This window comes from Polypterus senegalus, chromosome 10 (genome assembly GCF_016835505.1).
Source record: "Polypterus senegalus isolate Bchr_013 chromosome 10, ASM1683550v1, whole genome shotgun sequence".
NCBI lineage: Eukaryota > Metazoa > Chordata > Cladistia > Polypteriformes > Polypteridae > Polypterus > Polypterus senegalus.
Window position 1 is genome coordinate 145,119,702 of NC_053163.1, and position 24,532 is coordinate 145,144,233.

The 24,532-nt window shown below is 39.5% G+C and overlaps 1 protein-coding gene across 1 annotated transcript in view; it reads right to left on the bottom strand.

The window, feature by feature from the left end:
* Window positions 1–24,532, bottom strand: part of ubxn6 (UBX domain protein 6) — a 38,758-nt gene that overhangs the window by 11,401 nt on the left and 2,825 nt on the right. The window contains exons 2-5 of the mRNA XM_039766980.1: window positions 10,042–10,199; window positions 4,879–4,940; window positions 4,469–4,600; window positions 4,198–4,295 (exon numbers count right to left, since the gene is read on the bottom strand). Of these exons, the coding sequence (XP_039622914.1) occupies window positions 4,198–4,295; window positions 4,469–4,600; window positions 4,879–4,940; window positions 10,042–10,199 (450 nt within the window). The remainder of the gene's footprint in view (window positions 1–4,197; window positions 4,296–4,468; window positions 4,601–4,878; window positions 4,941–10,041; window positions 10,200–24,532) is intronic.

The window sequence follows — 24,532 nt, forward strand, 5'->3', positions numbered from 1 at the left end:
GGCAATCCAATAGCAAACTCCCACTAAATATTCACGGGTTAAGGACTGTGCTTATGCAGAGGAAGATGAGATGGTCAGGGTGGTGTTTGACACAAACTCAGCGAAACTGCGAGAGAAAGTTTTAAGTGCCAGGACTAAGGTAACATTAAATACAGCCATGGACATAGCGAGATGGCACCAGCACAGCTGGGAACCTTCGATGCATGTACACCGAGTGGCTCACGTGAACTGACGCAGTGCACAGATAAAAGGCAACAGTTCCAAAGAGCTGAACAAAACCGAATTACACAATTGAAAAGGCAGCAAAAATATGAAGCGTCTGATACATACAAGCATATTCATAAATCCAACTACTGCGGAAACAAAGCACACGTTGGAAAAAGTCAATGTCCCGCTAAAGGAAGACAGTGTAAAAAAAACCCGTGCATGCAGTGTGTCAGGTCTCAGATAAAGAAGAAGGCGAGCTGTTTATTGATGCAGTAAGAAACGAATCGATGAATGAAACCTGTCATCTTTACAGCGATTGACAAACACGGAATGTAACTTGAACACATCCTACAAATACGAACCTGATTGAAAGAAATAATGATAATCAAATCCTTGATGACAGCAACACTCAGTAACACTCACAAAACAAATACTGTATATTGACAGTCATGTTACGTTATTTTTAAAATGTTCCCTTTTCTTTTCTAGCTTTTTAACACACTACTTCTCCGCTGCGATACGCGGGTATATATATATGTATATATATATATATATATATATATATATATATATATATATATATATATATATATATATCCCGATCTACATACTCGAATAATGGATACTTTATTCGCCATCAATGATTGTTTTGGTAAAGCCATACTCAGTGTATTCATTAGATGAACGGTAAAAAGTAAGAGCGAGGGAGGATGACTTATTGAGGCATGCAGGCTGTAGTGCGTCAACTCTATCTGAATTGCGCGATCACATTTGAAAAATATATCTTTTCAAGTTCTATTTAGTCCATATGTGTCAAACTCAAGGGCCACGGGCCACAACCGCCCCGCGTAATTATATCCGAGATCATTTTATATACTGTATTATTGTTATTAATGGCCCGGGTATATGAAGCGCTGGTAACACAATAAACTACAGATCCCATAATGCAGCGCTTCAGCTGCCTTGCCGAACACTTACCGCGTTAATCAAGTCTACCTTATGATGCTGCAAGTTATTGCTAAGCTAGCTCCCGACGATGCTTAAGAGAAAAGTTGATTCTTAAAATTAGAGCCTTTAAAAACCAATGGGAGGCTGAGTATATGTTTACTGAACCCGTGTGTCTCATTTGTGGAGCTAATGTGGCTGTAATTACAGAATTTAATCTAAGACGGCACTATGAGACAAAACATCAGGGTAACCTGAATGCAATGCAGAAGATACAGAAAGCAGAAGAATTAAATAAGAATCTGACACTTCAGCGGACGTTTTACCGTGCACAATCACAAAGTGATTTCAAGTGAAGCTGCTTTTATGGGAGACACAAATGCACCAGTGCAATTTGCCCCACTTTCCCTGTTGCCAAGTAATGTTAAACCAAGTCGTCACTACGGTGTTCCCAAATCGCACTTTGCTGATAAACTGAGCGCACTGAGTTTGCACGGCGCTTTGGTGACTTTGAAGAACAAAAAGTCCGTCTACATGCGGCTCGAACCTTGTGCATGTTTGGTAGCACATATCTGTGTGAGAAGCTCTTCTCAGTGATAAAGACTAACAAAACAGCACACAGGAGTCGCCTCACTGATGAGCACCTGCAATCCATCCTGAGAATCTCCACAACACAGAACCTCACAGCAAACAGAAACGAACTTGTTGCCAAAAAAAGATGCCAGGCGTCCAGCTCTAAAATGACATATGAGCAAAGACAACTGAATGATTTGATTTGTTATTGCTGAAAGGAACACATTTTATTTATATTTCCAGGTTTTGTTATGCAGCATGTTCATATTTGAATTTGTATAATTTTGACAGGATATATTTTTATGGAGAGCAAAATCTTTTGGGATATTTAAAATCTAAGTTTATTTTTTATATAAAATTACATAAGAGTAAAGAAATTTGAATGTTTGTTCTTTTAACGTTTACTTTATTTCTAACTTGTATAATTTAGACAGGATATATTTTTATGGAGAGCAAAATATTATAAGTTGTTTAAGCTTTGAGTTGATTTATTCACGAATAATATTCCTGTCTGTTTTTACCATTCCTACCAAAGATATTTCTGTCAACTAAATAAAAATTCCTTCTATTTAAAATTTAAATAGAACTTGAACAAATACGATAGTTCATAATATCCACGCAGACTTGCACGTAAGAGCGGGTGTCATCTGTTTTAACAAGCAGCGTATTGCACTGATACGAAATAGCTGTGTGTGTATATATGTAGATATGTATGTATATGTATATATATGTGTGTATGTATGTATATGTATATATATGTGTATATGTATATATATATATGTTTATGTGTGTGTGTGTGAAACGAGACTTTGGCCATGAGATTTTTTCAAATCATGCCCTCCACTCAACCATTTTCAAACACGCCCACGGTCCTCTCACCTCTCATTAGCGTGAATGCTTTTGACAGACACAGTTTATGCTGTCTCATCTCTTATAAATTTTAATGTTTTCCTCACTTTAAGTTCCCAATAAATGAAGATGTATTATGTCCAAATCTTATTGAAGATTTTTATTACAAAGGGTTATCAACAGTAAAAATGAGTACACAGGCAATCCTAGCACCGAGAAACGAAGTGAAACGAATTAACTCCAAAAATGTCGATTGGTTAAACTGCAAACTGGTTAAATTCGTACCAATAGACTATGCTGAAAAAGTTGGTGGTGAGATTGCGAAAGATGACAACACCGCACGAATTACTGTAGAAAGAAGGACGCATCCAAGAAAGGTAATGTAGTACATCTTTAGGGGATAATATTAGACACCAAAAGGAGATCTTGATATGCCATTCGTATTAAAACATTTACAGTTTCCCATTAGAATAGCTTTTGCTATGACAATTACCAAATCACAGGGACAAACATTTGAAAATAACTCTAACACAAAATGAAACATAATTTACTTTCAAATTATTATTATGTTTTACTTTTTTTTTACTGTGGTTAATTACTCGCTGCAATGTAGAATAGTTAAGTCTATTATGCACATGTAACAATTTAATCCAGTAGTGTTAAGTGTTCGGGTTTTATACAAGTACACATTAATCCTGGTGTCAGAGTGGCAAATGAGGTATGTTAATTAGCACAGGCAAGTAAGAATTTCACTGGCCTCTGCACAGATTTAATAACCCTATAAAGCTCCATTTGACGTTCTACCTTTCATAAAGTTATATGGTGGTAAATCCACAAATGTCATATCCCATATATACTCGCATATAATTCGGGTCTTAAAACCCGAAAAATCGATCATAAAATCAGACCCCGACTTGTACGCCTTTTCAAAAATGCAACAATTACATTTTTTTTTTTTAAACATCTTCTCACCTCCTCCAATCTCGCACCAGTTTCTCAGACACTGAATTTTGTTGCAGCAGCGCAGTTACCAATTTCTTTCGCTACTTAAACGACGTTTAATTTCAAACCAGCTTCTTATTTTCTTCTTCTTCGAACGCTCCATCGTAGATAAGGTATGCTTTTACAATAAAGTTGTATGAGGGTGTGAGACACAAAAAACACAAAAGAGTGCAAACGTCGCTTTGGAATAGTTTGGGTATTACTGTGTGGTCACGTAGGCATAATACATAGAAAAGAAAGGCTGTGTACTCCATGGTTATTCTCTCAGGTGGGCGTTAGCATCTCATAATCTCTTGGCCTAATAGCGTGAGTTTTCCGCATTCGACTTATACGACCGACATAATTATTATACCAGAAATTATATGATAAAATCAAGTCCCGACTTATCCGCGAGTATATACCGTAATTGCATATGGACTATAAAATTGTAGGGGTATCAGGATTTGGGATAACTGGGGAGTTATTTTTTTTTTAATAAGTTCTAAAAAAACAAAGTCTCCTAATAGATGCTGCTTGATGACTCATAGTATTCACTTTAGCAACATTTTCCTCGTCTTCCTGACATGAGATAAAAGACAAGGCCTTGTTTTAATAGTACCAACCCCAGCCAGTCACACTCACTTGCCTATGACTTCAATGGCTGCACTGACTTTCTCTCTGTCCTTGTTGAACGTATGGACCATCATGATAGAGGCTTCCAGTGGATCATCTGCAAATTTCTGCATAGAAGAATCAAATACTAGTCAAACTTTGCGGATCTGTCTCAAAAATGACCAAACATGTTATTTCCAAAATTAAGACTGATTTATAAGGCAAGGTTCTCCATATATGGAACTGAAGGAGACACCAAAGACACAACGCAGATGCTTTTAATACTGCATACCGTACGTACCATGAGAATTGCTTCCTTGATATGATTTTCTCTTTCATTTTTTTTCAGTGTGGTTCCCGTAAGTGGACAGATGAAGTAAACACCAGACACGGAGAATAATGTGGCGTCTTCTTTAGGATCTGTTTTGGAGTCCTACAAATACATTTTAGGAAAGGCTTAAGTGTCACAAGCAATATATTTGTAGGGTTGAGTGAACATTCAGGAAAAATACATCTGTTTAGTAACAATGTCACCAAGTGTGTGACTGAGTAAGTCACAACTCTCCCAGTCTACTGTTTGGTCAGTGCTGTACCAAATAAATAAATCGGATATAAAAAAAATATCAATAGTAATGGACTGAAAATACAAATTGCCTTAAAATGTGTGTTTGGAGTGGGGAGTACATGCCCACTTGGTATCTGTAGACTTACATCTTTATGCACAGAGGTAGTGGACGCTGCTGCTGCTGCTTCAGCCATCAACTCCTTCTTTACTAAAAGACAGAAAAAGAATAACTTTTATAAACAAATTTACAAATCAAGAAACTAGGTATGTAATTATTTTTTATTAGTGTTGTGGAAAGTAAGAGTAAGAACCGCAGCAACAGAAAGTGTAAGGAGGTGATGAACCACAGATGAGGTGGAAGGCCCTGGTTCAATATACACTCACTCCTGCAAAATAATCTAACATTTCCTTAACTTGGGGGTACAATGACAGGAAAAACATGCAAGGACAGGCGGGACTCAATTTGGCATCCAGAGACTCCTCTCTATCTCCGTGACACTCTGGAAAATTTCCTTACAGGATTTTTTTTTTTTTTTTTAGAAAAAGTTGGAGGGGTTTACTTATTAGATAATCTTGGGTTCACAATAATATTAATCCTGGGGTAGCACTCAACAGGACATTACTGCTTAATATGCAATCCATTACAATAACATGCATTGTACTTTCACCATTCTGTCTTATAAGGTACAGCGGGTATAGAAAAGAACCCCCCCCTTTCAAAATATTCCCATTTTTTTGCTTTACAGCCTTAAATGAAAACACACAAACCAATATTTTTTTCCAGCTTTACTTACATCCAAGTGGAAGATATCACAGCTACAGTTCAGAAGAATTTCAAAAAATAAAAAACAAGAAATACTGAGATTAATAAAGGATCACCCACCTCCAAAACTCGATCAGGTGTAAGTGCCCACCATTTCCATTGCTGACCATGGTTACTGGCTTCCTTCCACCTGTGATCAACTGTAATGAGTGTGATTAGTGAAGCTGTTCCTGGTCCATTCATTCCCTTGCTTGGCAGTGCAACTGCAGCAAACAACCGACTATGGGTGGCAAGCAACTTTCAAAAGATCTCATGGATAGAGTTGTGGAGAGACATAAGACAGGAAATGGATTAAAAAAAAAAATCTCAAAGGCTTTATCAATCCATCATTAAGAAGTGGCAAGTGTTTGGTACTATTAGGACCCTCCCTGAATCCGGCCGTCTCTCCAAACTGGATGGAAGAGCAAGGAGGAAACTGGTAAGAGAGGCTACCAAGAGGCCAATGGCCACTATGAAGGAGTTACAGCATTTGGCAAAGAGTGGTCATTGTGTGTATGTGACAACAATTTCACAAGTGCTCCACAATTGTGGCTTGTTCAGGAGGGTCGCAAGGAAAAAGCCACTTCTCAAGAAGGGCCACATTAAGGCTCGTTTGAGCTTTGCCAGAATGCACCTTGAAGATTCTGATGCCAAGTGGAAAAAGGTCTTATAGTCAGATGAGCCCAAAATCGAACTATTTGGCCTCAATGCCAAATGGTACACCAATGCAGCTCACCATCCACAACACACCATACCTACAGCAAAGTATGAAGGAGTGTTTCTCTGCTGCAGGGCCTGGGGCTCTCGTTAGGGTAAAAGGAAAAATGGATGAGGCAAAATATCGTCAAATTCTTGAGGAAAACCTGCTACCCTCTGCCAGAAAGTTGAAGATGGGCAGAATGTTCACCTTTCAACATGACAACGACCCGAAGCACACAGCAAAATGGACCACACAGTGGCTGAAGTAAAAAAAAAAGTGAATGTCACGGTGTGGCCAGTCAGAGCCCAGAACTAAATCCTATTGAAAATCTGTGGAAAGATTTGAAGATAGCAGTCCGCCAACACTCACCATCCACTTTGACCGAACTTGAACAGTTAAACTCTAAAGAAGAGTGGGGGGCAAATATTATACAATCTAGATGTGCAAAGCTGATAGAGAAGAATCTCAACAGACTTAAGGCTGTCATTAAAGCAAAAGGTGGTTCAACAAAATGACATGGATGATCCTTTATTAATCTTGGTAGGTATTGTTTTTGATGTTTTATAATTTTCTGAACTGTACCTATTGATATCTTTCACTTGAATGTTGTAGGTTGCATTGAGTAAGTAAAGCCAGAAAAAATATTGGTTTGTGTGTTTTCATTTAAGGCTGTAAAGCAAAAAAAATGGGAATATTTCAAAGAAGGTGATTATTTTCTATACCCACTGTATGCCCTATTTTTCTTACATTTAGAAAAAACAAAATAATTCACTTTAGAGCATTTCAAAAATTAATTTAACACATTTGACAGTCACTTATTAATGTTCTCCTCAAATAACTGAATGTGCCAGCCTTAGCCAACCTTTTGAATATCACTGTATCTCTAGTGAGTACTTCATATGATTTTTCCTTTTTCTCTGCTCTGTCTGGGGTGGAGTGTGGGTATCTGATCAGAAGACACCTTAATAATCTGCATTATGTTTTTGTAAGCATTACTTATGGATGCTTTGAAATTACTTCAGTTTTTTTTTTTGTCTGTCATTCCCTGACCCACCTGGCATGAGAAAACACTCACATATGACATACCGTTTGACTCGTCTTGTCTTGATGTCTAGTTAAGAAAGATATCAAGGTATTTAGGTTTGCCCCCTATTTCTGGCCCACTAGACTCAAGAACATGGTGGCGCACAGCCCAAAACCTCAACCAATAGAACCCACTAACTACTGACATTAGGAATGACATGTTTGTCATGGCTAAATTTCAATGAATTGTTTTATGTTCATTAAAGAATTACTTATGCACGTTTTGAAAATCACTTCAGTTTTTTGTTTTGTTTTTTTTTTTTTTTGTCTTGCGCCTCTTCACTCACTGGTAAAACCCCACATATGATATACCATTCAACTCATCTCATCTTCATGTGTAGTTATGCAGGACGTCTAGCTTTTTAGGACTCCCCCTCCCATTTCTGGCAATCTAGATCCAAAAAATCATCTTTAGGATATTTTTGAACCTTACCTGTTCCAGGAAATTACATGCTTATGATGAAGAGTAAACATATAGCCGTCTTCAGCAAAAATGATCAAAAGGATTTGAAGTTGTGTATGCCACATCAACCAAAAACAGGGGTTCACCCCCTAATGGGATACGAGCTGTCAATGATTCCCTATTGCACAAAAGTGAGGATTTTCAATGTACAATACAATACAATTTATGTTTATATAGCCCAAAATCACACAAGAAGTGCCGCAATGGGCTTTAACAGGCCCTGCCTCTTGACAGACCCCCAGCCTTGACTCTGTAAGAAGACAAGAAAAAAACTCCCAAACAAACTCTAGTAGGGAAAAAACATGAAAGAAACCTTGGGAATTTTGTTCAAAGAGAGACCCCTTTCCAGGTAGGCTGGGTGTGCAGTGGGTGTCAAAGAGAAAGGGGTCAATACAATACAATGCACAGAACAAAACACAAGTAATCCTCAATACAGTCTAATTGTAAAATGTACAATGTAATGTAACTACAATGTAGTTATGTGCAGTGACATTTAATGCTATAGAACAAACTTTATTTGTCCCCGGAGGGAATTTGGCTTTATACTGTAATAATTACATAAGTTTAATATGTCACTGTGCGCTGTACAAAAAATATTTTATAAATCCACTCACATGTACAGCTAACACAAGGCCAGATTTAACACACAGGGGCTCATCACATAGAACTGCTAGGCAAGCATTTGAAGACAGGAAAGGGACAACTACAAAAATGGGCACTGTACTATTTCTGTGTGACAGAGTCAGCATGATATTGGATCTTCTTTTCCTTGTTTGGAATGGCATGATTCACCTAAGTGGGGGCCTGCACATGGAGAAAGAGTATAAAGCCATGGAACATTGCCTGGCACACCTTTGAAGCCGATGGACGGATGGAAGATAATGTCATCCGATCCTAAAAATCCTTCCAACGCAGAGACGAAAATGGCAGACTCTACACAAGGTCTTGTCATGGCTTCCCTTTTGTTATGCCTCGTAAACTCGTAAAGTTATTTTCTCTTATGTGATTTCTTACCGCTGTACCAATAAGGGAGGGATATTACCTCTTTATAATATATCTATTTAGGTTCGGGTTACTTAAGATGCCACAATTGCAAAATGGACATATTTCCAGGGAGCTAGCGCCTCCTATAGGAAAATATATACAGAAGCCCATTAAATAAAAAAATAAATAGATTAAAATATATATATATATATATATATATATATATATATATATATATATATATATATATATATATATATATATACACACACACACACACACACACTATAGTCTGAACATGCACCAAAATGACTGAAAAGGAAGAAAATTAAAAAGAAAGAAAAAGTTCTGACTTGGCAGTCCCAGTCACAGTAAGGCACCATGCCGGCGTATTGCTGTTGGTGTAAAGGAGCCCCAGTTGCGTTTCCTGACACATTTCTGCTGAATGATTCGTTGTCTCGAAGTCCTCAGTGTTGGTGTGTCAGACAGAGGATGTACAGCATTGTTCATAACGGCACTCAGCTTATTTTAATTCTTTCCTTTGCTAGTAACTCTAGGGGGTCCAGAATGTGACCCTGTCCTTTTCATTTACTTTGAATTTTATAATCATTATTTGAATTATATTGAGGTTGCTGACCACAAATATAACATTGTTGATTATTTACCGGTGGTCCTTTCCCTCTAATAGAACTCTCACAAGGTTAAAAATGACAAATTTCAAGCCCAAGCATGTGGGGTACTGTTTTCGATTATTTTAAGGTCTATGATGTTATCTGTAATCCTTTACAAGGACCAAGCCCTCTATGGACCACTAACATTGGGTGTAAAATGACAAATTTCTATAACTTTAATATTTCAAATATTCATCCGACACATCTATTCTTGTTTATTATGTACTTCTACCTCATGAAGTCAAGCAAAATGACCCCTTTTATTGGCTAACTAAAAAGATTACAATATGCAAGCTTTTGAGGAAACTCAAGCCCCTTCTTCTTCTTGTAATCTTTTTAGTTAGCCAATAAAAGGGTCATTTTGCTTGACTTCTCACTACATTCATAATGGCTAACACGCTACAACACCCTAGTACTGCCTCATGAAGGTAATTCATTAAACTTCTTATGAACACCATGAATTAGAGTGGATGATGCTAATTCAGACTTACTAATTAAAATAACATCCCTGAAAAAAAAAAAAAAAAATCTTTTCCACTTGTTCAGTTCTTACGTCTCCACAGCTTCAGTCTTCCAAACAGCCCAATATTCTCCACACACGCTCACCTTGATTGCGAATTGCATCTTGAGATGACAGCGGCCGTGGTTTTTGTTGGTGCTGGATTCTTGCTAGGGCCGCAGCACCAGCCATCTGAGATCCTTCACTGGGGGCATATCTTGGCTTTGCAGGGGCAGCTGGCTCTTTGGCAGGTTCTTTTGAGCTGCTGTATGATGAAACAATATCAGAGATGTTAACAGTTTTACGTGGAGCTGACAAATTAGTTTAGAGGTTCATCACAGGGTGAGCCAAAAAGATGTACCACATTTCAAACGTTTATTCTACAAAAACACTACAAGATCAAATAAATTTCATTACAACACAAGAAAGGTTGCAAAATATTTTTTTTTTCCCCACTGTGTTTTAAAAATGATGTCTTCAAGGTGGTGGCCATCATTAGTAAAACACTCTTTGAGACCAGTTCTGAATGCTTGCATGACTCGTTCGGCTATTTCAAGGGGAACAGTGGCGATTTTGTGGAGAATAGCGTCCTTGAGGGCTTCAAGGTTTTGAGGTCGGTTTGTGTATACCTTCGACTTGAGACAAGACAAAATCACACGGACCAAGACCAGGTGAACATGAGGGAGATCAGCTTCTCTGCAAATCTTGCATGGATCTCCGCGCTTTTCCACTGCATAGTACGGCACAGCATGGTTCAGTACAGCTCACCTTGGTTCGGCTCGGTTTGCGTTTCGACTGCAGTTTAGTACCGCTTTAGAGTGGGCGGGATTATTCACGTGTCGTTATAGTTGCGCCGACCTCCTGAAAAACTTTTTCATTCCTCGTCGCCCCATCCAGCTCTCGCTGGATCTGCTCCTCGGCTACCAACGAGAGGAACGTCTGTACTTCCTCAATAGACCACGAAACAGCCATTTTTGGTTAAAACAAAATGGAGCGTCCGAACCTTCGCTGGCTGTGCTAAAAATCTAGCGGGTCTGTTGTGTCTCGTGTCGCAAGTTCAGTGACGATTTTCTCCGGCCAATCAGTGACCAGCAGAGTTTACACGTCACGTTTTGGTAACGTTTCGGCGCGCTTGGAATCTCAGCTGAGGTGGTACTAAAAAAAGGACCAGGTACCAGGTACTGTTCCCAGTGGAAAACCCCCCAAAAGTGAGCTGAACTGAACCGTGTCGTGCCGTACTATGCAGTGGAAAAGTGCCAATAGTGAGCTGCTGCCCCATCCTGTTGAAACCAGCGCATCACATCCATTTCTTCCAGTTGGAGCATCTAAAAGTTCTCCAGCCTTTCAATGTAATATTTTGAAGTGACGGTGACTGTCAAAGACCCCCTCAAAAGTAAGGGCCTACAATCCCAAATTCTGCAACGGCAAACCAAACTAACACGCTCACTGTGCAGGGGTCTCTGATGAAGTTTGCGACGGTTGGTTTCAGCCCAATAGTGAACGTTTTGCTTATTTACACAACCATTCAAATGGAAATGTGCCTCATCGCTGTACAGGATGACGGCATCTCAATGAACGGTTTGCAGAATGTTTGCTCTCTACGGCTCTCCCAGTCTCTCTCAGTGAGTTCCTGCACTACCATCAAAGACGTGTTGGAAATGCTTAAGGCAGAAGCGCGCTGAACGTCTAGGAGACTGCAAAATTGATGCCTTTACAGCTTGGATATTTTCAGGCGTTCATTCAGTCTGAGGACAGCCTGGAGATTTTCTGTTCAATGTTGTACCCATCTGTCTAAATTTAGCCACCCACTGAAGAACTGTTTTCACCTCCAGGAGGAATGCTGAAGTGCGTTCGGATGGCGAGTTAGGTAGTGATGATGGATTTGTTGTTTTTTTAAAGAACGCTTTGACAGTAAGCGCACTGTGTGCACCAGTCCAAAATTACAAGGGATCGCCGATCAAAGGACCCCGCCAGCCCAACCCTCTCGGCTGCCTCTACCTCGAGAAATGTGGTACTTCATTTTGGCTCATCCTGTAGATTGTTCATTCCATGACTCAAAAAGCCTAAACTGTTACTTCAATTTCTACAAGTCCTCCTTCCTATCATACTCGTGTGAGATTCAAACCAAAACAAAAAAGGACACAATTCAGTATAGTCTGTCAAAGTGTAAGGTAACTGGCATTATCATGCAGTGCCAGGATTGTGTACATAATTTATATGTCACTTCAAATACAGTATATTCTTAAGCATTTAAGGTACTAATGAAACAGTAAAAGTAGATACACAAATATATTGCCATATTTGTTCACCTATAAGACTATTTCCACTTGCTCTGATCCATGCAATTATTTCTGCAGGGTGCTTGGCCGACATTTTTATCCAAGGCGTCATACAAGTGAAGTATACATTATGACTGTTTGTATGCACTTTTTTTTTTTTATTGGAGCGCAGACCTGTTAAGTGACCTGCTCAGTGTCACAAAGTGAGTCAGAGGTGGGACTTGAACTGAGAATGTTGGTGTTTAAAGACCACCTCACCAAACTGCCAACTAGCTGTTACAATTTAGGAAAGTCTCTTCCAACATTGGGTGCATTGGATCAACATTCCCACTTGAAGCACACTTTGAGGGGTTTGTGAGATGCACACTTTAAACTAATTATTAACCTTTCTAGTACAAGTGGGTAAAATACTAGTTGATTCAGTACATCAGATGAAATTCTCCTGCCATGGATATATAAAGAAAATGTATTTGTACACTAAAATTTAATGGAAAACTTGTAAACACCTTTAAATGTACAACACAAAATGTGCCAATCTGTGCATGCAGAAGAAGAATAACAAATGTGTGTCTGTGTGAGCGTATCTGTGTCTTAAAGGTAATGTCTGTGATTCGGGACTTGTATGCGACCTGTGTGTAGTAAGAATATTTCCCAGAGTGCTGTACAGTTCAACCTGATTGGTAAAATGATGCCAAGTGGATGGCAGGACAAGGAGAAGCCACACTTTCTGCTATGTTTGCTCATCTCTGCAAGCGAGTGAGGGAGAGGAAAAAAAGATGCCATTCTTTTAATGTTTTAAGTGAGGTGAATATCTGTTATCAAATCTACTTGTGCAGCAGAATGTTAAGAAGAGTTTCAAAAGAGGAGACATGCATTTCACTCTGAACACTCTGTACAAACAGATTATACTGGTATCTGCCAAAACTGCCTGACTTTTTAATTATACGGTCATATCGATTTTTTCTAATACCACCTACTCATGCCAAGCAGGATGGGTGCTGACTTACACAGAGTTTAGTGAAATGTGACACAGCCTTACTCCATTCTTTAAAACACAAGCGACAAGTAGAAATGAAGAAGAAAAAAAATTTGACTGCATAAAAAAATCAATCGGACTTTAAAAAGGAATTATACATAAAAGTTGTATCAACTTTCATTTGAAAATAAATATTCCAAAAACAACACCCAAAATGCATTTAACACCAAACTAAGCCCAAGTGATCAATATCATGAAACTAGCTGTGTAAGCCCAGGCTCCTAGAAACTTCTGAAATCATCAAAATAAAAACTGAAATGCAGAGTCGGCAGTTTTGTTTTGCGGACGTGCTCACCTTCCCTTGTCTATCAGCGGCCAAGCGAGTTCCTCTCTCCACGGACGTTTTTGTTTTGCCAATGTGCTCGCTTCGCTTGTGTCTCAGCGGCGGAGTGAGTTTGTCGTTCCTCGCCAGTTTCACTTTGGCGATTGAGTCGCTTTCTTTCAGCTTTATGCAGTAGCCTCGCACTTCCGGGCTAAACGGACAGACAGACAGACACACTTCCATGCGTAGATGTTTATATATAAGATAATGAAGATATTTATTCTAAACATAAAGGAGGGTAAACACAAAGCACCAAAACCACAATGAGAAACCTCTCTATAGGTTTTAATAGGCAGACTCTGAACCCCTGTCTGTGCAGTGGAGTAGCCTTTGCACATGAATGCTCCCCAAAATAGTGCCAAACACACGAACATTGCTCTCCCTTTTGTCCTACTTCCCCCTTCCCATTTTATTCACTAACTGAATGTTTGTCCCAACTCCAAAATCAGGTGGCTATTATTGCTGAAGCAGCTTTATTACCCAGCTCGAGTTATTACTGGTTACGTTTTGAGGCCATCTCTCCAGAGTTCCCCCAAGTCTAGGTCTTCCCTGCATCTCGTAGCCCCAGTGCCTTTTTAAAAGTCTAGGCACTCATAGAGCGTCTGATCTCTCCTGTTCCTCATGAAAAGGCACCCTTTGTGGCCTGGTGGGCCTAGCTATCCCTACTAACGTTGTGTCACCTGCTGTGTAGCATCCTGGGGCAATATTACATTCTGCCCAGTTTGAAGCTCCCTTATACTTTTGCTGGTACCACTGCATATTGTCCATCCATGGCATACAACACAACTAAAGGGCACACTGCCCACTGTTGACTGTTTAAACACACTAGCACTTGGAGAGACTTTCCGGTCAATAGTTTAGGTTCTTCTTTTCCAGGGTGGAATTTGGTCAGGACTACATCTAGTCTTGTTTATTCCTTATGACCATCTATACTTAAAAGCTCAGTAAATCTTTGCTCTGTTCAGACTCTTGGTACAAATGGGTTACTCACAGTTATTACACGTTCACCTTTGAATCCAGAATGACTAGTTAATACATAAAAAGGACTAAGTGATATGCCAACAGTATTTTTACATAACATTTGAAACACAAGAAGAATTGTAACTAGTGGGCTACTCCTGGCTGCATCATTCGATTTCATCACACAGGTGTCTCTTCATTTTTGGTGTTTAAAATGTGCTGCTGTCAGGTTAGCTTTCTTCCTCACTCACATATCCATAACTAGTTTTGATACCCAGCCTTCTCATGTCAAGTGGCCTTGCACATTTAAATGTAATAGGACTAACCAGGCTCCTTCATCCATTTATTTTTAGCCCTAGTCCTATCTCCATGGTAGCTTCCTTAACGGTATGATTACTCCTAGAAAAACGTGCCAAAAATGTTGAATTGTATTTAAAAAATGTTATTATGTATTACACAAACATATAAATCCTAGAACATCAACATAAACGTAATAGGAAAGGTATGTCTAGTATCCACTGCTGCACCGATTCAGATTCTTTCTTATTCTTCTACTCAATCGCTGTCATTTCAACCTTTTCTGCCACATAGCAGCCTGCACCACGGTGAAGCTTCACAGGACCAGGCATATCATGGCAGATCTGTTGTACAGTGCTGTGTATGCATCTCAATCCATGTCAACATCTGATAGCCCCACTCATAAATATTGAGGAGTTACCTCAAAGTGGCAAAACACACAGAAAAATACAAGTTGTTTTGCAGCATAACATTGCCCTGAATCTAAGAGTTAACTGTAAAAACATAAGAATTCCAATGCCCCAAACTCATCAACTAGTTCATTTAGGGCCCTATGATTTCCACGATATGGAAAACACGGAAGGAATCACAGAATTAACACATAAAAATGTATTTTAGATTTAAACACAGAAATGTGCGGAATTTAGAGACTGAAGGGGTGACTGTTACAAAACGTCCCTAGTTGTTTTTCAAGCAAACGCAATTCTTGTAGAAATCCATTTGTGCCTCTATCTGTGTGTGCGTGCGTGTTTCCTGAATGTTTCCTCGTTAAAGGCACGTGAGTTAGCCACCTGCACGAGACAGATCAGATAATAACAATAATACATTTTATTTATATAGCGCCTTTCCCATGCTCAAGGCACTTACAGAATATAAGAAAGAACGGCAGGGTATGCAGCGTATAGCATTGTACAAACCAAATAAATAATTAAAGAAAAAGATTAAGACAGCAAATTCAGAGAAAGCCTAACAGACAACATAATTGATGGTCTGCACACACACAGGTTACATGAGCATCTTGACAGAGAGATGAACTGAGAGAAGGGTAATAAAGTCCAGTAGAGCTAAAAGCCTTCCTGAACTGATGAGTTTTGAGTTGTTTTTTAACAGAATTCATGGAGTCAGCTGACCTGATTCATTTTGGTAGGTCATTCCAGAGTCTGGGCACTCGCTATACAGCTGAAGGCCCTGCTGTCACCCATGTGGGGCACAACAAGATTACCAGAATCGGAGGACCTTAGTGGGCGGGCAGGCACACAGTGATGGAGAAGGTCACTGATGGAGTTTGGCGTGAGGTTATTTAAGACTTTGTAGGTTATTAGTAGGATTTGATATTCGATTCTGTAAAACACTGGGAGCCAGTGAAGACGGAGCAGGATGGGTGTGATGTGCTCGCTGCTGCTGGTTTGAGTAAGGACTCTTGCAGCCGAGTTTTGAATAAGCTGGAGCTGTGATATAAGATTAGGAGGGGCACCTGCCAGCAGCGAGTTACAATAATCGATACAGGATGTGATAAAAGCAGGGACAAGTTTCTCAGCATTAGAAAAGGAGAGGAAGGAGCGAACACGGGATACCCTAACTACGTTTAAAAAAAAAAACAGAAAAAAAGAAAACAAACACGAGCTAAACTGGAAAATTGAGGGCACAACAATATCCCGGTGACTTTTATGAATCTGGACAACAATTTTTCTGCAAGTTTTGCCAGCATAGCATAGACTGAACACGAAAAGATACTTTGGCGAGTCAGACATACTGCTCGAAAAAATGACAAGGATGCGTCCTTTTTTTTATAAGCATTGTAAACAAGGAGGCGCGCTGCCAGAAAATGAGAGCAGTCTTCATCAAACTCAACTTTGAACAACATATGGATGCCATTCTTTGAAAAATTTGTGGCAATAAAATTTATGGTGTAGTTGATGAAACCACTGATAGCCGAGACCACATAGTTCTTAAAATATTGATAGGTGAACATTTGGCTGTATGGTAATTCTTTTATGTAGGCAGTTCTAACTGTACATGAAATTATATTTAACCGGTATTGCTAGTCTTTCACATAGAAAAATGTTATTAATGAATGGCACTGGTTGTTAACGGGTTCCCTTTTAAAAATGAACAACGATTTAATAAATGTTTTGCCTCGCGGTGACAAGGTACACAAGGTCCACATTTGACTCTTCACATAAACTCTGCACCTGTAAACCTGGGCAGTAGAGCAGGCTTCTCCTCAGCTGCAACAAGCCCTTAAAAGCGAGTCTCTCTTTCTTCTTTATCTGTTTAATTTCCGGATTTAGCGTCTTGTAGATTAATTAATTACAAAACAAAAGCAAACTATTTTAAGATATGCAGTAGATTAAGCTACAGATGTAATGATGCACATTTTCAATCTGTAAACGTTTAGGGTTTAAGAATCATTTGAAATAATTTGCATAATTACAGGTACCGGAGACCAGTATTTTTTGGCAGATGTTATCTTTATGGAGAGCTGCAACTTTTCCACCTTTTTGCAGGCAGCACTTCAGTCCCTTCACAACAACCAGCTGAATCTTAATGACATTTTAGCAGCATACAGCATCATGGGGGACCTGGGTTCCTACCTGTGGAACGGAACTGCAAAATAAGGTTCAGTTGTGCTAATGTGCTGTTTCGTTAAAAGGAATGTAAAGTGCCATTTCATTATTGTTTGTTTTGTTGTAGCCGTTGCTACTTACAGTAAAAAAAAAAAAAAATCTGAATCAAGGAAAAATAAAACGATGAAAACCGAAAATCAATCAAAAAATAAAATGGAATTTGTGAAAAAAATAAAACAGATTCCATAGGGCCCTATTCATTCCTCAAAGCTGAAGTTCAGACCGTTTTATATTTACATACAGTATGTATAGTTCTGTCCTGAGCACTTTTACACTGTTCTCATTCTTTACCAGCTCTTTCAGTCTAGTCCAGTTATGCTCCCAATCACAAACACACTAGACTAGTGCAGCTATACTCCTAACTTTCTTGTGCTTTGTTCGTTCTTTATGCATAGCTTTGTTCTTTAAGCCACAAGCTTGAAATCTGGCACACAGGTCCTTCTTACTTTAAATCATTTTTTTGACATACAGTATAACTGTCAGTCTTCCCTGCAAGCGCGAGATCAATAGTGAATGTTGGTAACCCTACAGTTGACCCAAATCTAACAAATTGGGATCACCATTTGCATTTAATCTAAAGAAAATAATTTATTTTCCCACTTTAAATGTACGACGTAGTTTGGAAATAATACCAACGCAAAGCTAGAAAAGAAAGCTATAATTAAAAATAGTGAGAAATTCTTCCATGTGATCTATTGACAGAAACTGTATCATGTAGGTTGTGATGGCAGTGTGATGTTTACCATGCTGGCCTTTCAGCCAAGTAATCTGTGTTTGAATCTCGTCTAATAAATGTAATCTTTTCTTTAGCCAAGCACTTCCCTCACTGCTTTAGTCATGGCTTTAAGCTATACCAGTGATTCCCAAACTCAGTCCCGGGGACCCCCTGTGGCTGCAGGTTTTTGTTCCAAGCAGCTTCTGTTTTTAATTGGACTCCTGGGATAATTAAGTGAACTGTTGTTTCCCAAGTTATGTGTTTTGGTAACAATATGGAAATTAGAAAAATAAATTTGGTAAAAAAAAAAATAAAAAGTACCTAGCAGTTATATAGGAATAATGCATTTTTTTTTCTTTTTAACAACAAGGGGGCTGTTACATATGCATTATTTTCACTTAAAACTTTTGTAAAAACAATACTTGTCCTATATTTCTGACTGGCGAGCTGCGTGTTCTTCTTGCCTCGCTGCACATCAATCATTCAAAAGCCTGTTCTGCGGCTGTCCTTTTGCCACTTCACGTCTCTGTCGCTCGCGTTGTGAAGGCGGGGGGGGGATGCTTAACGCACACTAAGTAGTTGCAGTCGGATCATCTCCTGGTTTGTTTCTGCTGTTGAGCTGTTGTTTTCTGCTTGTCGCGCTTTGCGTCGATCATTTCAAGGCCTGTACAGCAGCTGTCCTTTTTCCACTTCACGTCTCTGCCGCTTACGTTGTGAAAGTGGGGGGAGGGGTGGGGGTTCTGAACACATGCTAAGGAGAAGCAGTCGGATCATCTGCTGGTTTCCTGCTGCTGCTGCTGGCAAACTGCGTGTTCTGCTTGTCGCTGTTTTAAGAGCTGGGAGCATATGATGTGTGTCTGCCAAAGGCATTACAACAACTGCTTGGTTAGATGTCCATGAATTTGTTTTAAATGTGGTCTCACTGCCTTGTCTCGCATGACGTTAAAGTGTCTCTCACGGGACGTCAAATTGTCTACACGTGACATTAAAGTGTCTCTCGCGTGGATGTCAAATTGTCTTTCGAGAAGATCACATCTCGTCTCCTTCCCAGGATCGTTTTTTATAATAGTGAGATATTTTCATTCTACCTTTCCAGGTGTTCCAATTGTTTAATTAATCCATTATTTACTAATTAGTGGGTCGACGCTACAGTAGTTGCAGCCTTTCATGATTCAGTGTTGTTTGCCAGGATGTCTACTCTGCCTAATCGTCATTATTAGGACACAACGAAGGGAGCAAACTGCACTGAGAAAGGGCAAAATATAATGAAATCAACAAAAGAGAGTTAAGCATTTAAATTTATAGCAAAAATAGGAATATTTCTAAATGTCTTATAAATATAAAAATCACGCTGCTCTGCTTTTCTGAATGTAGAATAAGAGAAAAAAACACCAGCTATTTAAATGAGATCAGTGTGATCAGGTGCTATCACTTATTATGAATTTGGTTGGAACAAAAACCTGCAGCCACAGAGGGTCCCCAGGTCCAAGTTTGAGAACCCCTGAGCCATAAAGTGTACAGTGTTATTTACTGCAACTTGGGGGGGTCTTTGCTCTGAAAGGAAAAACTAAGAATACTCTATACAAAGGAGTTTCCAATACAAACCGTAGCTATGTACTAAATATAAGTTTAAAAGTGATAAGGTTTTGGTAATATAAAAGGTGAGTCAAAATTATGTTAACATTTGAATGACAGAAACAGTTTATTCACAAAACATACTTCATATGTGCAAGATGATTTACAGAAATGTCTCAACCTGTTTGCCATCATGTTCAACACACAAAAACCAATGAGCAACAGTACCATTTAAAGCCCGGACACACATTTCGCGGGGAATAAATGATACCACAGTCCGTATTCTGTCCTTCAGGTCATTGATATCACAAACTGTCCCGCTATACACACGCTCCTTCACCATACTCCATAACCAGAAAACACAGGGTGTCAAATTAGGGGAATGTGGAGGCCATGGCAACGGTCCACCACGATCTATCCATCGACCTGGAAAGGTGTGGTCAAGATAAAAGTAATTCATTAGTGTTAACATAATTTTGACTCACCCTACATAATTACTTTTTACCTTTCCACTTTCTCACCTGGGCAATGTCAGGGAATCAGTTAATCTACTCCACTGCACTAGTCTAAGTTTTCCCTACAGCTTACTCTGGCCCAGCATTGCCACAGAACTGATCACCATAATAAGAGTAATGTATTCAAACTCCAATACACTAGAATGAAAAAGGTTTGTGGACTGCCTCTTCTTTTCTTTCCACAAGATTTTAGAGTTAGCATGTGGGAACTTCTGCCCTTTCAGTCAAAAGTGTATTTGTGAGGTCAGGTCCTAATGTAGGATGGGAAGACGTACTTCAAAATCGCCATTCAGAAATATGTTCTGTGCATATGAAGTCAGGGCTCTTTGAAAGCAACTTGAGTTTCTCCCCACCAAACTCATCAAGCCATGTCTTTATGTGCACGGGGCACAGTCACGCTGGAACAGGAAAGGGCTCGCCCAAACTCTTGCCACAAAGTTAGAAGTGCACAGTTGTCTAAAATGTCTTTGTATGCTGTAGCACAAAGAAGTCTAGCTCAAACTCTGCTATTATCCATCCTCCACCAAACTTTACAGTACGCACCATACAGTCTAGAAGGTAGGGTACTCCTGGCATTGGCCAAATACCAATATGTCTCTCCAGAGAACACATTTCCACTGCTCCACAGTCCAATGGCTTAACACCACTCCAGCTGACTCTTGACATTGCACATATTAATCTTACGCCTGCATGCAGCTGCTCGGCCATGGAAACCTATTAATTTCATGAAGCTCCTGGCACAGAGTTGTTTTGCTGATGTTGCTTCCAGAGGCAAGCTAGAATTCTGTTGTGCGTGATGCAATAGAAGATATATGATTCTTACACATGGTGCACTTCTGCACTCACTGGCCCCACTTTGTGAGTTTGCATAATCTACCACTTCATGGCTAAGCTGTTGTTGTTGCTACACACTTTCACTTGACAGAAATTTCATGTACTGACTTGACACAAAGGTGGCATTCCATGATAATGCCACATTACAAGTCACTGAGCTCTTCAGTATGACCCATTCTACTGTCACTGTTTGCTAATGGAGATACTGTGGCTATGTGTTTGATTTTATACACCTTTTAACAATTTGGAGGGGTGTCCACATACTCATATGGCGTATGATTATGTTCTGACCCATGCTTGTTTGTCTGGCTCAGCATGGCTCCGTTTTCTTCACTTTTTGTCAAATTACTCTAGTAACACACCCTGCTTCATTAAATCTTGCCTGCTTTTTACTTTCTCGTATGCAAAGTATTGGGAGAGTATTGTAATCATCCAAAGATTCGATGTCGAGATTTTGATGAATCTCCAAGTTTTAATCCTCCCTGACTTTCTCGTATATGAAGTAAAGGGAAAGTATTGGAATCTTCCAAAAATTCCATTTCAAGATTTTGACGTTTTAGACCTCCATGAGTCTGAAAATACCATTTTTGGAATTATGTCTGTGTGTGCGTGTGTGTTTGTAAACACGATAACTTGAGTACACGTTCAAGTATTTGGTACAAAACACTGATTTCTATCAACTTTTGGGCTACTTCCGCTAAGCAGAAGTGGTACTATACTTATTGTTTGGGCAGATACACAGTCCAATTTATTCAACTTTACTTTTATAATAACTGTTCAATACATTATTAATTAGATTTGTTGTTGGTGGTTCTTTAATATACATAATATCTACTCTCTCTCTCTCTCTCTCTCTCTATATATATATTCTATATATATATATATATATTATATATATATATATATATATATATATATATTATATATATATATATATATTCTATATATATATTCTATATATTCTATATATATACTATATATATTCTATATATATATTCTATATATATATATATATATTCTATATATATATATATATATATATATATATTCTATATATATATATATATATATATATATATATATATATATATATATATATATTGTGACGCTGGCCCGGCACAGACAGACGGACAGCATACTTTTGCTCCACACACTTTTATTTACACTAATATTTACAGTTCAGTGCACTCACGCAACCCCAGTGCCTTCTTGCACCGATTCCCCAAAGTCCAGGGCCCACAGTCTCTTGTGCCTTCCTGGCGCCTCCTGTCCTCACTCTCCAGCTCAGTCCTTCTTCCTCCCGACTTCCACCACTCACTGGAGGGAGGCGGCCCCTTAAATAATGCCCCGGATGAGCCCCAGGTGCTTCTGCCTCTAGCCACCCCAGCGTGGCGGAAGTGTCGGCTGTCTTCCTGGCAGCTCTCCGGGTGCCACACAAAGTCTTCCCCCCCGCACTTCCTGGTGTGGCGGAAGTGCCGGGCTCCGGGATAATTAGGCACCGGGCGCCGCCTGGCGGTGGCCACGGGTCCCTACAGGGCTGGGCTTCAAAGCCCTGTACCCGAGGCCTGCCTAACCAGGACGGGCGCCCCACTCCGTCTGGAGGAGGCACTCGCCCTCCTCCGGTCCTCCAAGCGCCCCGGCGGGCTCCAGCCCCAACCAGCGACCGCCACGGGATAAACCGGCATTGGGCGCCGCCTGGCGTGACCACGGGCCCCTACAGGAAGGGCTTCCATGCCCTCAACCCGTGGCCCCAACAGAACCAGGACCGGCGCCCCTCGCGGTCTGGAGGAGGCACAAGCCCTCCTCACGTCCTCCTGGCCCCGGCGGCTCCAGCCCGCCGGGCCTAATATATATATATATATATATATAAAATCCTAAGCCTAAAAGTGCAATGATTTTATGTGACTTTTTTGTCACGCTTTAAATTGGGCTTATTTTAAAATCTACATATATATGTTTGGTATCATTCTTTTCAGAATTTGTCAAACTTTAATGTGATGTTGTTAGACTTTCAGATTCTTATTCCGTTTTTTAAATAATAAACTAAAATATCAAGAAAGTCATGGTTCTTTTTTTCGATTGAGTAAGCTTTCTTTCACAGAAACAAACTATTAAAAAAAAGTATCTATTCATAACACCAATGTTTGTATTTAGGTGATTTAGTTAGCTGAAGGTCGAGGCGCCAAAGGGGGGGGCTTGCCCCCTAGTAATAATATAATAATTGTCTTGCGGTTTACTCCTCAAATATCCATCCTCGTATCTGAGTATATGAGAAAGTCGAGGGGGACCACTCCTGATTTTTCCTTCTAGGATCTTTAGTCATGGTGAAGTTTTGCTTGTGGCCCAATTGATCACAGTTTCTTCACTTTACTTTAGCAATTTCGTGGTCTCTAGGTGAGATTCATTTATAACACTGGTGCAAATGTGCAAGCTTTTTTTTTTTTTACTAATTATATTCAGAACTTACAAATGAAAATAGATGAGGAGAAAACACAAAACTAAATGAACTTCTGGCCTTAGTGATCATGGGTTCTTCACTCTGCTCTAGCACTTTTCTGCTATTTAGGAAAGGTTTAATTATATCCCTGGTTCAAATATGCAAACATTTGTATTAATTTTATGAAGAATGTATAAATACAAAATAAAAAGAATAAAAAAAAATTAAGTACTTAAAGCGAAAAACATTAACTGCCAGAGGCAATTATTTATATGACTAAGTTATGCTCACTGAATAAAAATTTGTAGGAACACCTGTATACCTGTCTAATAAGGTAATCATGTGGGATCATCAAAATGCATAAATTCATGCAGATACAGATCAGGATTTTGGGTAATATTAACATTAAACACCAGAAAGAGGAAAACATTACCCCCTGTGGAGCTACAAACAGCAGAGGACCTGTCAGCCAAGAACAAAAAGAAGAGGATGTAGCTGGCCCAGGCTCACCAAAAGTGGACAGCAGAAGATTGAAAAAACAAAGCCTGATCTGATGAATCTTAATTTCAGCTGAGGCATACAGATGGCAGGGTCAGAATTTGGGGCCAATGGCATGAATCCATGCACCCAACCTAACTTGTGTCAACAGTCCAGTCTGGTATTGGTGGTATAATGGTGTGGAGAATGTTCTCTTGGCACACTTTGGGCCAATTAATACCAGTCAGTCTTTGATTGAAGGCTATGGCCCTTTTTTGACTTTCATTACCATTTGGATCCCTTCGTGGCAAGAATTTACCAATCTTCTAAAGGCTACTTCCCGCATGATAGTAGACCATGTCACAAAGTAAATATATCCTCTCAAGCTGGTGTCACGAACCCGACAATGAGTTCAATGTTTTTCAGTGGCCTTCCCAGTCACCGGATTTGAATCCAACAGAACACCTTTGGGATGTGAAAGAACAGGAGATTTGCAGCATGAATGTCAGCTGACAAATCTCTAG